At 38.8% G+C, this 17521-nt stretch overlaps 1 protein-coding gene across 12 annotated transcripts in view; it reads left to right on the top strand.

The window, feature by feature from the left end:
• Window positions 1-4092: 4092 nt before the first annotated feature.
• The window catches only part of mecom (MDS1 and EVI1 complex locus), a 161512-nt gene continuing 148083 nt past the window's right edge, over window positions 4093-17521 (top strand). For all 12 annotated transcript variants that reach the window (XM_017308041.2, XM_017308040.2, XM_008425361.3 and 9 more), the window contains exon 1: window positions 4093-4275. In XM_017308041.2, coding sequence (XP_017163530.2) covers window positions 4239-4275 — 37 coding nt within the window. In that variant the 5' untranslated portion in view covers window positions 4093-4238. The remainder of the gene's footprint in view (window positions 4276-17521) is intronic.

Genomic DNA, 17521 nt, shown 5'->3' with positions numbered 1-17521 from the left:
ACCTTTGGAGGTCACTCTTGTGACGCTAGTAAATTTATCTGATCACGAAGTGACAAACCTTGTTAAAGGTGGAGCTGTCAGGAGACAGTGACATACACTTGAGTATCAGCTAGTGTCTTACTTGAGTTTCTCAAGCATCTCATTCAGTTATATGGCTCTTTAATTGCCGTGCAACCGGGAACTTGACATGATCAGGCTGTCTGCTGTTACTGGAAACGGGAGTAAATAACCCTGTTCGACTGTCCCATCGATTACTTGTCAAATGCCTTTGTTGACAATCATGCAGGATGAGAGGCTCTAAGAACCTCTCATCAAGCAGTCCTCAGAGATAAATGTATCCAAAGCCAACACAAACACTATCAATACTACTTCCACAAATTGTCTCTGGAGTGCATCGCAATCTGTTTTTCATAGTGGGCATAGCCGTATCTGCAGTTTACATCTTCAAAGAGGCCCAGCCTGGTAACCCTGGTAACCCACTGACTGTTTATCTATCTGTATATGTTGTGTTTCTGTAGTAATTTGACTTATTTCAAGTATTACAGTTGCATTACCAGCTGTTACATACAAAGGCTACCCTTCACCTCCAACACTGCTGATAGACATCCACAAGAGGGCAATATAACATAAAGAATTCTCACTGACGTTCAGTGTTTTATTAGTTTTTTGATTCTTGCGTCTAATCACTAGACTGACACAAAATGAGAAGAAATGAATAAACTGTTTACATATAGACCACAATGGTTTTCAGAATTTGTCTTTTTATTCTTCTTAAACTTATTGAATTAACCATTTCATTAAGTATTTGTGGTTTTCTGTTGTAAAGATAAAGTAATGTTTTTATTCTAGTTACTGCTCAATATTTAAACATAATGTTTTTTTAAAGCAAACAGTAATGTGTTTCTATTTTTATATGTTACTCTGTTGTTGTTTCTTCAGTTTTCTTCTCCACAATGTTCATTAAATATGTGCATTTGCCTTGTACATGTGCAGCCTTCAATAATTCATAGTTATTTTGTACATAAGTTTAATATATATTCTATATTTTTTATATAGCGTAAAATATTCACTTATATTCAATCTTCTGATTTAATTGGCCTTACTTTCGTTTATTAGTTTCAGGAAGATAAAAAAAATAACTAAGTGCATAACAATTAGCTTGATTAATTTATTCGGCTCATCTTTTTTGAGCGGATTACCAACTGTCTTTACCTTTACTGAGTAGGCCATGTATTAAAGCTTGTGGCGGAGAACTGCTTAGGACCATTAATGACTGCAAACTGCCGCTTCTGATTGAACAGATTATTCTCCACAACAATAATGTTGTGCATTAGACCAATACACCCTGCGGTATGTATTGGTATAATATATATATATATATATATATATATATATATATATATATATATATATATATATATATATATATATATATATATATATATATATATATATATATATATATATACGACACCATGTTAAACACATCTTTTTTTTTTTTTTTACAGTTTTAAAACTAAACCACTGTCAAAAGGTATAACCAGGAATAAAAAAAACTATGGCTGAGACACCAATTTGGCTTATTTGTGTGTCTTTTGAATATTTGATTTTTGCTTCCAGGAAAAGATTGGATAAAGCGGTGATAAATATCCCTGTTGATCATTTGATTGATTACCTCACCCAAAGGTCACGCAGGCCCGGGTAATTTCCTTGCGCCCGAGGCTCCCTTTTCACTTTTAGTCTTTCTCTGCTGCTCTCGCAGCGCAGGTCATGTTATTTATTTTAACCCCTTCACAACTACAGAATCTACAGGAAACAGATATCTGCTAACATGCCAGACGTTCTTTAAAACTTACTAGACGGGTTTGTTTCGTTTATTATTATTATTATTATTATTATTATTATTATTATTATTATTATTATTATTATTATTATTATTATTATTATTATTATACACTTTGAAACATGGGGGTCTCACAACTCCAATTAATTTCCAATAATTGCAACCCACACGCAGGGCTCGTGCACTCCGCTCCGCTCCACCGCCCTATCCTAATAAAACATTTATCTGGTGAAAGGGGAAAAGCAAAAAGAAAAAAAAGGAGGGAAAGAGAGGAGTGAGTTATTGTGGTGAATGAAAACTGTTTCTATTCAGACTAATTGAGCGCTCTACAGTTAAACCCCCTCCCCAGTTTCCCCCCCTGCGCTTGGTGGGAGTTTGTGTTTGTGCGTGCGCGCGGTGCGCCACCTTTTCAGACCCGTCATTAATATTATTACAGCAGAGGTGCAACAGCATATAAAGTTCCAGTTTGCTCGAGCTGCAAATCAGATAAAGACATTTTGGGAGGCAGCTCTATAGTTGTTTTTTTTTGTTGTTGTTGTTTTTAATTTTTATTGTATTAAGAAGACAGAATAACGCTTCACATTCGTTTTTTTTTTTTTTTTTTTTTTGCTCAGATGAGATAGCCAGGTATAAAATGGAAGCTGAGGGTGCGGACACTATCTGACGGCTAATTTTTTATGGCAGTCCAGAGGCGCCAACAAGGGTTTTTCAGCCCTTTGCTGAAATATGCTGCCCAGAGCCCCTGCTCCACTTGGCCAGCCAGTTTCTTTATCATCCATAACCTTTTATTGATATGAATCTAAAACGTGATAGAACACACTTAAAAAGGTTTGTTGATTTATGTTTTTTTTTTGTCGCTATCACATAATGCCCATCATTCTCCCAACAACCTAATAAATATCCTTCACGTCTTTTAAAGCTTCAGGTTCCCACGATGTGCCCCCCCCCAACCCCCCGCCCCCGCCCCCCACTCAACTGGCCGCCCCTTTTTGGAAACTTTCTGTCTCCGTTTCAGCTCTCGTGGGGGCTGAGCAGTTCGCGTTTGCACCGTCAGCAGCATCTCCAGCTGATGTCATTAATTGCCAATTACTTTAATTACATCCCGTCGATGCGTCTAGGCAGCCAAGCCACACCTTTAAGAGATAATGATTTAGCTGTATTTTAATAGGCTGAGGCAAACTCGTTAAAGAAGGCCGTAGCGGCAACAAGAATGGCACATTGTATAGAGTCTGCAACCTATGCGGCTATGATGTATGAACGGCGGTTTACTGCGATTTCAGCGGCTGTGCCGATTATGAGTGAGATAATTCCTTATTAAAAATAATAATAATTATTATATGTATATAATGAAAAAGGAACAAAACCGACAGTGAAAAATCTAATAAAAAAAAAAGAGATTTCCTCTCTTAATGGATCTGCCCCCTTTTCAGGTCAGATCACGTAAAAACACCCTTTTTGAGCTCTGCGGCAATTAGCAAGTGATGGAATTAACACACAAACGGAGACGTCTCAAATGGCCAATAATACTGAAAGAACTTAGCTTATTAATAACTGTCTGCGCAAAGAGAGAATGTAGAGGGAGGAGAACGAGGAAGAAAAAGGGAAAAAAGAGAACTCTCATATTAAAAAAAAATGGATGGAAAGTTTTCATTCATTTCCAGTGCTTCAGTGATTACAACGCAATTAAAATATGTGGACCCTCTTAATGGCTTTGACTGAGCATCTGTCATTTTTAAGGTTGATTAATGTGACTTCATTTGAAGAGGAAAGGTGGGCTAGGTTGTATCTTAGATGTTAGTGTCTGCAAAAACAGAAAAAAAAAAAATACCTGTCTTCATTCTGAAAACATTTTATTAAGACACTAAAACTGCGTCTGTAATATTAACTTATCACACCCTAATATTACATTACTAATATTAGTTTTAAAAAGTGTTAAAGATATTTTCACCATTGAAACGTTTCTTTTATTTATTTATTTTTTACAGTTGATGTAGGTTAATTTACAGTTCGATGTGCACAAGAACCAGGATCTATATTTATTTATTTTCAGCTCGTCCCGCTCACTCTCATCTCCAGAAATAAGCACGGAACGAGATGTCCTCGAATCTTTCCCCACACATCTTCACCCGATCAGTCCAATATCAAAGTAATAAATCGTCTCAAACTTTTTTCTTTTTTTTTTTTTTTTTTTCTGGCACATGCTGCCCGGCAGATTCCGCGCTGTGCGCATGTGCGAAGGTGTCCAGACTGACAATGCCGGAGAGATAGTGCGTTTGGACCAAGAAACCCAGAGAAAAAGGGGACAGAGAAAAATCAAAAAAGAAGGAGGACAAAAAAGAAAAAAAAAGATTCAAGAAAACATCCAAACAAAACCCACGCCGCAGAGACTGGCACCATGAGGTCCAAAGGCAGGGCGCGGAAACTGGCCACGAGTAGGTGCAACATCCCTTTCTCTTTTTTTTTCCTTCTCAAAATGCCATTTTATATACCTATAGGTTGTCGCTGTTATCACTTCATACTTTGTGTAACGTCTTCATCTCCAAACAAAAGCGCGTAATCCTGTCTTTCTCCCGGTAGGAAAGAACACATCACGATGTGGTTGTGAAGTGAAATAAAAAAAAATGTAAAAGAAAAAAAAAAAGTCAGAGCGACTGTAGAGGAAGAGCAAAAAGTTAAAAAGTTGAAGGAGCGACGAGAGAACTTTCTGCCAGGCGTCCGCTCCGCTTTTAGCGCTTCTGCTTGCATGTAGTGGGCGCTGTAGCGTAGAGTTAAAAAGTCCCGAGTGCTGAGCATCGGCGCTTATTGCATCTGCTGCGCTGCTGCTGCTGCTGCTGCGCACCTCTGTTTCTGCCTGAGGAAAGTTTTTGGGGAAAAGTAAGTTAATGGGGAGAAATAAGGAGAAGATAATATGTCGAGGGTGAAGAGCAAGACAAGTTGATTTCGAGTTGAAACAATGGACATTAAGAGTTCGCGTGATCTTGAAAATGACCTATCTCAGTTTTTCTGTCTGCATGCACAGCTCCGGAACTTACTGGCTTTAATTTGCATGTTATCTCTTTATTGCAGTTTTTTTTTTTTATGTGCAGAAAAAAATATTTTTCGGGTAAATTAAAAGCTTGGCATGTTTATTTAAAAATGATAAAAGTTGCATATTTCGGATTAAAATCGATTTGAGAACTTACAACCAATTGGCTGTATGAGAGGAGAAGAACGTTACGTCTGCGGAGGCATTGATTTGCGGCAATAAATTATGGCGCATGCTTTATTCCAGTCTGACGTTCTCTTAATCAGATTTTTCAGTTTGATTCATGGCGGGTGTGGCATTGTTGCTTTCTTGTTGTGTGTTTAATTGCTACCCTCCGAACGCTCCATCGGGGCATCTTTTATTATTATTATTATTATTATTATTATTATTATTATTATTATTATTATTATTATTATTATTGTTATTTCAGGCTGATCTGTCCCTGTCTTTCTTTAACTCAGAAAAATACATCCCAAGTTGGAGTTTTTTGTTCCAGACTTTCTGTACAAACCTAATGACCCTGACAACTTTTCAACCACGTTAGGTGACGTTTTCATTTAGACGTCTCTTCATATATCACATTTCAACCACAATTTAAAGTTGTTAACATCTTTCTTTTTTTTTTTTTATGTCCTCTCCACAAGATGTTGCTCGGGGCAAGACAAGTTGCAACATGCACCACGTGAACGTTTTAATGTTGAAAAAAAATAATACGTTTTCCCTCTAAACAACACAAGCATTCAGATGACTCCGAGTTACACTTTTTATTTTTGTTTTTAATGTTAACATTTTTACTTTAACCACAACATTTATTCTGCTCTTGTTGAAAGTAGATTTCTATTTGATTTTTACTTTGAAATGATCAATAGAGCAGAGGTCAGAAAGTGGTTAGAATTCATTCATTCATTCATTCCTTCATTCATGGTGCCCAGTAAAAAGGTGATACATTGTCAATTAATTAAATAAATACAGAACACATCTGGCACATTAACAGGGGCCTAAGTAGAGTGGGTGCGGGGGTGAAGAGGGGGGGGACTAAAAATGCGTTTGCTGATGTTTTGGATGTAGAAATGCATTTTTATATTATTCGTGTAGAGACGAATAAGTATAACCATTATGTTTTTGCAAAGAAAGAGAAAGAGTTCTCCTGGTATGTTTTAGAAGAGGAACGGGACGAAGCGGGCCCACCCTGGCCCTCAGCCAGCTCTGCACAGTGTCAGCGGTGAATATTTAAATTCCCAGACCCCTCATAAGGGGCTCTGCTGGTAAATGCGTTCAGTGAGTGCCTTCCCTCCTGTACAGAAAAGTCGTGTGATTAGGCAAAAAAAGAAGAAGAAAAAAAAAACTAGAGGGGTGTAATAGAGAAGGTGATGGAGAGGTGGTAAACGTAAGCGTGATAGATGGAGGCTGTCTGATTAGTCCGCGTGTCCAGATGTGATGCGGTGCGCCACAGAAAAACTTCCCACTGTATGTAATGCCAAGGCGAACAGGGCCGCACCCCGCGGTGAAGAGGGAGGAAGAGGAGGAGGGGGAGGAGGAGGGTGGTCTAAAGTGACTCCTCCTGGGCCTAATTAAAAGTCAGCACATTTATGTCTCAGAAATATCATCGTTTTTTTATTATCCAAAAAAAAAAAAACGGTTAAAATTATTAACTGTTACAGATTTTTTTTTTTTTTTTTTTTTTTAAGAAACTCTCCATTAACTTAATAAGAAAACTTAAGAAGTAGATGCAGCGGTTGTTTCCCATCCACTTCAATCATCGTCGCTCGGTTATACGAATATCTCCGGAATTTGTGTCCTCTTCTCCATTTTCTTAACTGCTGACATCTCTGATTGGCAGAGAAAAGGTGCGTCTATGCGAGTGAGAGCGTGTGTCGCGTCCGTCAGCGCGTCAACCTCTCTAATGGATTGTTCAATGGACCATGCATCTCGCGTTTGTTTGGCGGAGCTCATTAAAACGCTTAATAGATCGGACCATTTGAAAGGTGAGAGGAGCGGCCCGGCGCGATGAAAGTGAAATAGAGAGCTCATTAAAGGGCGCTTGCTGTCCCGGAGCAGCGCTCTCTGTCCCTGTGCTGTTTCGTGCCAAAGCTGCGTAAATACGAATGCCTTATATGTCCTTCAGGAATAATCGGGGTTTGAACTTGATATATATATATATATATATAAAAAAAACGCATAAATGACTTGTATGACTTTTATGCAAACAGTGTTTGCATCGTTTTGTGAGTTTTTTTAATTTTTATTAATTATGACAAATTTGGTTACACAGTGTGCATTACAGTTTTTGACCAGATTAATACAACGCCTGTAAATACACATGATTAAACTGCAATAACACAGGGCATAGACTTTTCCTGTTGCTTGTGTTTAGGATGCACCTCGGAGGTTATTACTGGCTGGTGCCGTTTTCCAGTTTTCTTTACACAGCAAATTTGGAAGTGTTCAGTCAACTCCTACAGAGTTGAATTCAACACTTTGAAAGTGTCTATATTGGTCCACTCTGGATGGTGTAGAAGTTACACTTTTGAAAGTGTTATTTGTGATAGAGTTGAATCAACACTCACAGTAGTTGAAATTAGACACACATCAGTGTCGACTTACCCAACACTAGTGTATTTTGTCAAAAGTTAACGCTATGAACATGTTAATCTGACACAAAACAATGTAAAGTATATAAACATAGAAATCTGAGTTTTAAAATACTACTGGCAGGGTGTGCTGTGGTGGCACAGGGATTAAGCACAACCCACATATGGAGGCTCTAGTTTTCAATGCGGCTGTCGTGGGTTCGCTTCCCGGTCTTCCCCTTTTCTCATTACCCACTTTTTTTTGTCAATGTACTACCAAATAAAAGCCATTAGAGCAATTAAAACCTTTTTTTTCCAGAAACTACTGGCCATCAATAATCCCCAAATTAATTTTAAAAGACATTATATGCCACTTGAATCTACAAAAACACCAGTACCAGTTGCAGTACGTAATCTACTTTTATTTCAAAAACATCAAACAGCACTGACAGCAATATACAACAAAGGTCATACATTCATGGTACTCTGCACTGAAGGGGTAGTGTGCTTTGAAAGTTAATTGGAAGCGGCCATGGATGGTCTTGTGGTCACTAATAGTGAAGTGTCTTTGGTGCTGCTCTTGTTTTCACCAATATGAAGGAGGAAGACTTCCAGCCTGGAAGGAAAAACAGGAAATATAGCAGAAACATTAGGACAATAAATAAATATTCTAAAAAGAAGTGTGAACAAAACTAATCAGACTCACCTGTGTGCATCACCTTCATATTCAAATTACTCTGCCCTCCCAGTTTACAAGATAAAGCATAAAAAAGTCAGAAATAATTACTAAAGAAATTAGTCAGCTTATAGAAACATTTTTTGGACAGCATTAAAAGTCGTGCCAACCTGTCTGAAGAAATGTGTTGGAGTTATAATAACAGGCTTCAGTCACCAACATGACACACTGACAAAGACAAAACATTTTGGCAGTTTTTAGATGTGCCACAGGTACAAAACACCAGAGTCAAATGGCTCAATTGCCTCCTCACTGTGTATATACTTCTCCAGAGTCCTGCTAATCACCTAATTATTGTATTCAGGTGTGGTGCAGCAGTCGCACATCTAAATGCTGCAGAACAGTGGTCCTCCAGGACTGGAGTTTGACACCTGTGGCTTAGATCAAGCCAATGGTCCAGCACAGACACTCCCCCATTTTGCAGTCTACAGCCAAAAACTTTAAGAAAACGACCCCGCAGCTAAATAATGCTAACTCAAATGGCCTCCAGATTTTCCTGACAGTTTTAATGTTCGGTTAAGATAATAAACAGTCGTATATACGGTGATATCCAAACAAGTAAACGTACGTTAAGCGAACTATGCATATGAATCGATACTCTTGTGTAAGCGGAAAATTAATGCCTCCATAAAAAATAGTCAAAAACATGATCATTTTAACATGAAACTTACCTTGTTATAATAAGCTCCTGCTGTTGTTTGTTTTACACATAAAAGAGAAAACAGAGACTAATTGCAAGAAATTACAAAAATCCTGCCAATTTATGTGTTCACCTTCATAATTTTTCATCAAATAAAACATGAACCAAATGTCATGCTCTTAGTTGATGCTTTTGAAATTGGAGGTGGTAATGTTCTTAGTTTCAATAAATTTGATTAACAGGAAATATATTTTCTTGTATTTCACCTGCCTTCACTGATCAGAGAGAAAATTGTCTGTCTTTAGTTGCTATGTTAACAGCAATGAAGCAAAATAAAATGTTTTTTACACATTGACTTTGACTATGCATTTCAAAAATTTTCAAGCGTGACTTGGAAAAAAAGCAACAACAGACAAGGAAAGATTGTTGAAATTTTCACCAACTCAAAGCTCAAAATTCAATATGGCTTCCTTGCATTTATTATTTACATAGATGCAGTAATGATTTGCACTCACTTGTAGTAAATGGTGCTGCAGTATTTTATATTAGCTTCAGCAGGTAGACAAGCCACTAAACATATAAGCTATCAAATCCTGTTGTTTTTTGTGACTTGGAAGTGGATCAGGTTAGGTTGGGTTTGATGTAATTCCACGTCAGAGATTTGGTTTCAATATTCAAATGGAAAGCATCCACTGCTGTCACATTTTTCACAGCCATTTCATTTATTTTGCAAATAAATAATACCAAAGTCTACTGAGTACAACTAAAGGCAGCACAGGTATCACATGTGGTGTTCATACCACAGTTTAATAAACATTTTTTAAGACTATTAAACCCTGCTCCATGCATGTCAATATGTTTAAAGGTACGTGCAAACACATATCTGGAAGGAGTCTTTATGGTATGTATTTAATTAGTTCTTTATGGGCTTGTGCACAGTGTTGCGGCAGCAGTTTTTGACGGTCAGTTGTTGTGAGACCCAGGACTTTTTAATCTATCAACAATGTATGAAAATGGCTCCTTTGGAAGGTCTCTGATGTTAATGAGTCGTCCAGGAATCAGGCTTCAGGCTATAAACAGAGAGCTGATGAGGTTAGTGGTTTGTTTGGGCGCTGTTGTCACCCATTTGAAGGATGGCCTCTGTCCTGAGCCACAAGGGAACGTCATAGATCCCTCCCGGGGGATTCTTCCCCGTCTTTACTCCCCCTTTTCCAAAAGGCAGTTCCGTCTCTCCGAGATCATTCGCCATTATGTACTGGGGGAATTTCATAATTCATAAAATGCAGTGTTTGGATATTGGTGATGATGTGTATTTGTGTTGGGAGGGTGGTGATGATGCTCTGACCCAGACAGGCCAGTGTGGGAACACTAAGGGCTGGATGCAGGGATGGTGGTGGGGGTGTAGCTGTGCTGCAACATGTCAAGCCTGGGAACCAGTGTGTGTTTACAGCAGGGAAACTGTACCAATACAGAACAATGAGCGAGCCTTACCCCTTCTAAATAATAAAAAAGCAATTCTGCTTTCTTCCCCCCCCCCCAAAGGTCACAGAGTTAGAGATAGGGAGTCAACACAAAAGCCTCCAGTCTGTCGGCAGTCTGGTCTGGCCCAGCGCGGTGCCAAGGCTGAGGTCATTATCAACAGAGTCGTCCCAGGCTAAACATATTTTTATAGACTGTGTGTGTGTGTGTGTGTGTGTGTGTGTGTGCGTGTGTGTGCGTGTGTGTGTGTGTGTTTTTGAAACTGTGTGCTTATTCTGTTGTAGTATCTACATGCAAGTTTTAACACACATCTAAACAAAAAGCACCGCTCAGGCTGAACGGTCAAACTGCAAAATGTGAGACGTGCCAACGCTTTCCCATCACAAACTGGCGCACGATTCATGGCAGATTGCTGAGTTTAAAAAAGTTTCCATCAAAGTGATTTGTGTGTCGTTATGATGTCTGAGGAGATATAACGTCAGCAGATTGCTGATGGCGCACTTTCACCATCAGCAGAGATTGCTACAGTAGGATTGTGAAGTTAGCACTCTTCTGGCATGCTGTGAGGAGTCTGTACCTCTGTTAGCTAATTAAAGGATCTCAATCATTTTATGTGCACCAATCAATTACCTGGAGAAGGTGGTAGAAACAGGGCCCAGCACTCTGGCCTCATGTCTCACATCAGCTAACAACCATCAGTTACTTTATTACTTTGTTGAGGGCTTTTATGAGAAGGAAAGCAAAACGTGATTTGAAATGATTTTTTTTTTTATTGTTTGCTGCACTTTGATATTAATTGCAGCTGCAGCCATATTAGTTTTACATGATAGGTGAAAAAAAAAAGTAGCCTGACCAGTTTACTGTGCCATGAAAAAGTATTTGCTGCCTTATGGATTCAAAGATAAAAAGATGAAAAAATATATTAAAAGTGAAAACTTTTTTTGTGTCATGTTGGGTATAGATAGAAAGTGGCCCAAAGTGCAAATCAGAGTGTTGATGGATATGATGAATTAATGTTTAATTAAAATCCCAAAAAACTCTTACATATGTTAGGATGAACACACAGGGAGCAAAGAAACACAGAGACCAAGGAACAGTAATGAGGAATAACGGACGTAACCAGTACGTGAGAGAGAGAGATAGAGAGAGAAAGTAAGAGAGAAAGAGAGGAAAGAGAGAGGCACAATGGAGAGAGGAAGAGTAAACACAAGCAGGGGAACTGGGTCCTCAAATTTTATGAAAAAAAAATGACTAAGCACAGGGAAAGAAATAAACATAATTTAACTAGAACAACCAAGAACGGACTGGACTGAAGTAAAATAGAAACAAAGCTGGTCTAATCAAATTCAGAATAACTAAGGAAAACAGATAAACCAAACTACAAACCCAGAAAAACCCAAACAACCCTACACAATGTGAAGCAGGCCAAAAGGTCTCACAAACCAACAAATCATGTCCTGATCTCAAGAAATTTAAGAACAGATAAAAGTCAGTAACATCTATCAGTCTGGAAATGGTTACAAACTCATTTCTGAGGCTTGGGGTTTCCAGCAAACCACAGTGAGAGTTAATACCAAATAACGAAAACAACAAGGAACATTGGCGAACCATTCCAGGAGTGTCCGGCCTATTACAATTTCTCAGAGAGAGAATGAACGACTTGTAATTCACAACGTCACAAAGTATCCAGAATAAAATCTACAGCTGTGCTCACAGTTCAACAACAAAGAGAAAAGTCAAAATGACAATAATGCGAGACCAAAACTGCTGCTGAGTGTAAATAATGCAAAGACAAGTTTCATATTTACTTAAGATTCACCTTAAAACTTTTAGGAAAATATTCTTTGGAGTGAAGACACAAAATTTTAAATTTTTGGATGATCTGGGTGTTCAGAAAAAGTACTTCATACCAACAGTCAAACATGATAGGTGGCAATATGTGGTTGCTTTACTGCATTGGGACCTGGAACTTGCTTTAATTGGTGGAACAATGGTCTTCTATAAAAACCCTAAGGAAGAATTCATTAGGACAATGAGAGAAAGCAAACCAGCATGTGGCACACACACCCACACGCGTGCACACACACACACACGCACGCACGCACACACACACACACACACACGCACACACCCACGCACACACACACACGCCACACACACACACACACAAAACCCCAAACAAAAACAAAAGGAACATTTTTGAAAGGCCTAGTCGAAGTCTGGACTTTCTGTGGCATGACTTCAAACAGAATGTTAAAATTGAAAAATAAGCCAAAATGACTAAATTAAAAATAATTTTACAACAAATAGTTGACCAAAGCCCCTCCACGGTGACGAAAAAGTCCCAATTGTCACAAATGTTTAATGGCAGTTTGTTTCTTCCAAGCATAGCACAACCAGCTAACAGGCTTATGGAACAGTTAGTTTTTCTTAATGCAACAGGTTGGTAAGTTAAAATTAATTAAAAATGCTTTTTGCATCTACTCAGGCTTTGCTTGATATGAAAATGACTCTGATCACTTGAAACATTTAAGTGTGACAAATGAGAAGAAACAGAGTGGACACGTAAGCAAGCAAATACCTTTTCACAACCCCGAACCTTTTCTTGTAGTTTTGTGTTTTCCAAGTTTTTTGACCCTGAAGGGCTTTATTGAACTGTAAATAGGCAGGAGAGAAAGAAGGAAGACATGCAGCAAACGGCCCGAGTCTGGTAATCAAACCCAGGACGACTCTGTCGATGACTGTAGCTCCTGCACATTGTCCGTCTGCTCTACCAGCTGAGCCGCCCACAGCCACCTTGGCCTCTTCTTTATGTGAAAACTGATTTGTGTTTACCTTATTCCAGCTGAGCAGGCTTTATTGATTCTTCTGCACGTTTTGGAAGTTATCAGTGTTCTTTAAGAGTTGTAGGAACAACTTTATGCCTACAGACGGGATTAAATGGAATTCCTTGCTTGTGAACACATTTTGATGGTTGTCCTGGAGGGCTGATGGGGAAAACAGTGCTTACACACCAGAGGGAGCGCATAGCTATAAACAGGAATTACCCAACAATCGTTTTGTGAATGTGGTGATAACAGCGTGTTCCAGCACCGCTTGGGGATCTCCCTGGGTGGAGCTGGTTGGACCAATGAAAGGAGGTAATGAGAGGGTCGTCATTTTAGATTATTAGTAAGGAACAAATAAGCTCACACGGGGAAACTAGAAGTGGGATACTGTTTTCATGTATGTGTTTGAAGGTCATGCTTATTTGATTTCTGTTCACCTTTTATCTTTGCTGTAACTTGCACTCCTTCCTTGTGCTCCACCCTGAGGCTCATTTACCTGATGACCTCTCACCTCTGCAGGATGGGAGTATAAAGAGGAGAGGCGATCAAAGCTGAGGTCTTCCTCACGAAGGTTGGACTGCAGAACTTTCATGTAATAATACAAGAGGAAGGTTTTTAAAGAGGACGTAGCAATGAACAATCAAGTTGAGAATGTGATAGCTACCCGAGCAGAAATGATCAAAGACCTCCAAAGCAAGTAATGGTAGTTTGGAAACACAATCTCAACTCCAGTAGGATTCAGGGAACCTTTTCACATTTTGTCATATTGCCTTCGTTGGGATTTTACATGATAGGTCACCACAAATCAGTGTCTGGTAAAGTGCAGAGAGAAGGATACATTGCTTTCAAAACCTTTGACAAAGAAAAGTCAGAAATTTGTTTCAGATTTTTAGCTGTAATTAAAGCTAGAAGTCTTTTTGAATACATCTCCATCAGCTTTACATATCTGGAGACAGTAGTTGTATTTTTTTTTCAAGCTGAGCTATAACAGATGGATAGTCTGTATACATCAATAGGTTTTCACATTCGGCGTGAGGTCTAGATTTTGACTGAACTGTTCTAACAGATTAATACGCTCTAAATTAAACCATTCGATTGTTGGTCTGCTCTTATGTTTATAGTTACTGAACAAAAACTTACAGGAAGATAAACCCTCTGCTAGAGTCTCAAATCTTTTGTAGCCTCTAACAGGTTTACTTCTGGGATTGCCCTCACCTAGCTTTCCTGCCGATGCTGAAGATATGCTTTTCTACAGCTCATTGCTGCCATCACTGGGCTGCGTACCCTCTATGACGTGTTGCATTTTTCAAGTGCGACTTCATTTGACTTTTCTGCAACACTGGCTTTCTTCCTGTTATTCCTCCATACAGGCCACATACATGGAAAAGCATGTCAATGACTTGCTCTTTCCATCGGATCTTGTCTTTTCTTCTCTGATTAAAGTTCTTTTTATCTCATTGTTTTCTTACGATCAGTGTAGGTAAATGGCCATGTCTATGTTGCGGCATATTCCTTTAACTTTCTCTCACTAGGCCACATTTGGTATAGCTTGAATCAAAGCACAAACACGATTTTATGGATCTCTGCAACTCCTCCAGGGGTATGGACTGGTACACTGCCTCTCTGCTCCTGGCCTTGTTTTGGTTGGTTTTCCCTTGCTATTACTTTTCATTTTTTGATCATGGATTGAAGAGTGATCTGGGAAATGCTCAAAGCTTAAGATAGTGTTTATAATTTTTCTTTCTTCCTCACCTGTCTGCAGTGGTTTGTGGTCTTTGTGGTACTGTTATTTAATTAAGTTGTTATTTAGTCAGAAACGTTATTTAGTAAAAAAATTTGAAGTTCATTCTACTACTTCACAGTTATAAACTACTTTGTGTTGGTTCGCCACATAAAATCCCATTAAAATACATCGCAAACTGTAATTGCAATGTGACAAAATATTTCTGTTTCAGGCCTGTTTTTATTTGACTTTCCACCACAACTATCTAGATTCTAGTGACACTTTTGGTCCAGTATTGTCCTTACTCATCCAAGATTTTCTCTGAGGAAAGGAAAATTCACATCCCTGCCCTTAAAAATCTGCCTCGATGTCTCCCCAATTATGTATGCGGCTCCTTGCTGTTTGTGTATGTGTGCACTGTGCACACGTGCTGCCGGTCATCCAGGGTTGTGGCAAAGGAAAGAACATGGAAAAGAATGCGGGGCTGATTAGTGCCGCTTACCTGTGTGTGAACTGGATGCACCGGCGTGTGATGAGACCTAGGAAACAAGGGAACAATAGGACAGTAGAGATTCCTTTCCCCGTCACATACCAGCAGTCCTCTGGCCGCGGCCCCCCGCCTGGAGCTTTGATGAACCCTCCTCACCGCTTCCTGGGATTGTCGCTCCTCCGCAAACACAAAAACACGAAGAAGGCCGACGAGCGGGGCTGGGGAAGAGAGAGCACGGCCCTCTTCAGGATGTCCTGTTTTGATTAGTGTTAGCATCCTAAAAGCACCGTAGGAATATTATTCTAACACGGAGAAGAGCTTAATGGTGACACATACACTTCTTTCCACTCCGTGACCTTCAAGGTCAAATACACTACAATGAGCTGGGAATCAAAGAGCTGCTCCCCACTCAGTTATTCTGTGGAGGAAATCAAGAGAGGAAAAGGAGTTGATAAAATGATAAGGAGGGGTTACAGGCTCTGTCAACAGGTGTAAAGAATTTGTCCTGTCGGTGTTTGTAGACTTTTCAATAAATATTTAATTGTATATGAAAAGTGGGGATGAAAAGTATACACGGGCCTTTTAAATAATTTAGGAAACATTTGTCCTGTACAAATTAACTGAAAAAGAAACAAATCAGTTTGGAGGAAATAGCAAAAGAAATTTCCAAAATCCAAAAGTGTACACTTAAGGTAATATTTTGTTGAAGCACTTTTTGAATTTCAGCATCAATCTTTATTGATGTGAGTCTACAGGCATCCCACATATTGACTTAATCACTTTTGCTCCCTCTACTTTGTGAGATTACTCTAAATCTGTTTTAAGGATATCACTTGTCAGAAACTTCTCTTCGAGTCATTACATAGATTTAGTTCTGGAATAGTGGAATGCAAAAGCCTTCATTTTTGTTTTAAGAAGCTGTTCTTGTGTCGATTTGGATTCATGTTGATAAAAAAGTAAAACCTCCATTCAATCTCAGCTTTCTAGCAGACAACTGAAGTTATTGGGTGTGACTGTCTCATATTAACAACCGTTGAACATATACAGCTTGACAAAACATTTTCCTCCATTCGAAGAAAAGCAGTCCCATATTTTACTGTTGGCTTGACATTCTCCTACAAGGTTTGCTGATATTTCAGCTTAGTCTGGATGTTTTGTTTTTTTTCTTTAAAGATTTCTTTGGTACTAATGGGCCTTTATTGAACAGTAGAGAGACAAGAATTAGATTTCAGAGAGAAGGCGAAGACATGCAGCAAATGGCCCGAGACCAGGAGTCAAATCCAAGACAATGTCACCGAGAACTACTATGATGCACGCGCTCTTCCAACTGAGCCACCACACATCCCGGGCCTGGATGTTTTTGTTGAGAGACAAGAATTTGGTTTTACAATCCATTTTCTTTGTTTAGAGACAAAAGCAATATGCATCAGGTTGTTCTCACAACTAGAACATGCCAGTATAACTGCTTTAGTGGTACTGTTGGCCTTTGGCTGCCTTCTGAACCAGTTTACATGTTTTCATTGATTTTCGTATAATGTATTGATCACTGTCTTCGCAGCAGCATACATAAACTGCTGTTTAATTGTTTTGTGTCCTGCTGACTGAAACCTCTGTGCAGTGAGATCATTTTTAGCCATTGTAATTGTTGGCTTTCAAAAAAAATACTATTTGTTTAATTAAGGAGATGTGAGTCAGCCGATTCCTCTTCAGACATTTATTAGAAGGATCAACACATGTGGTATAATACAAAAAGCTATGAATTAGCAGTGACAGGTCACACTTTTATACCTTACTATGACATTAAAACCAGATTACAGTTGTGTGTTTTTTCCATAGCTATTTCCTGACCTAATTTGATACATCTCCACTGCGTTGCACGTCCATTCTCCATTGATGCACTTCATTATCAGACACTGCTCTGAACAACATGCACTTGGAGAACTATTTTCTCTGGCTATGTCATAGAAACTACAAACCATCTAAAGTCAATTTTGATAAGCACTGCAGTTTTGCAGAGAACACATACCAATGATAAACACAAGCAATTCTCTAAAGAGACATATATTTAGGCTAAGATTAAATCTGCAAACAACAAAAAAGTTAGTTTTGTGCTTCAGCAATCAGACTCTTCCTTGCTCCAACTGTAAGTCCAGCAGTTCTTTATTCTAAACTCTGCCTCTTTCGTCA

The sequence above is a fragment of the Poecilia reticulata genome, chromosome 13 (assembly GCF_904066995.2).
Source record: "Poecilia reticulata chromosome 13, P_reticulata-male-v2, whole genome shotgun sequence".
In the NCBI taxonomy this organism is placed as follows: Eukaryota; Metazoa; Chordata; class Actinopteri; order Cyprinodontiformes; family Poeciliidae; genus Poecilia; species Poecilia reticulata.
The sequence above is the reverse complement of the archived record's forward strand: the minus strand, read 5'-3'. Positions and strand labels throughout refer to the sequence as shown.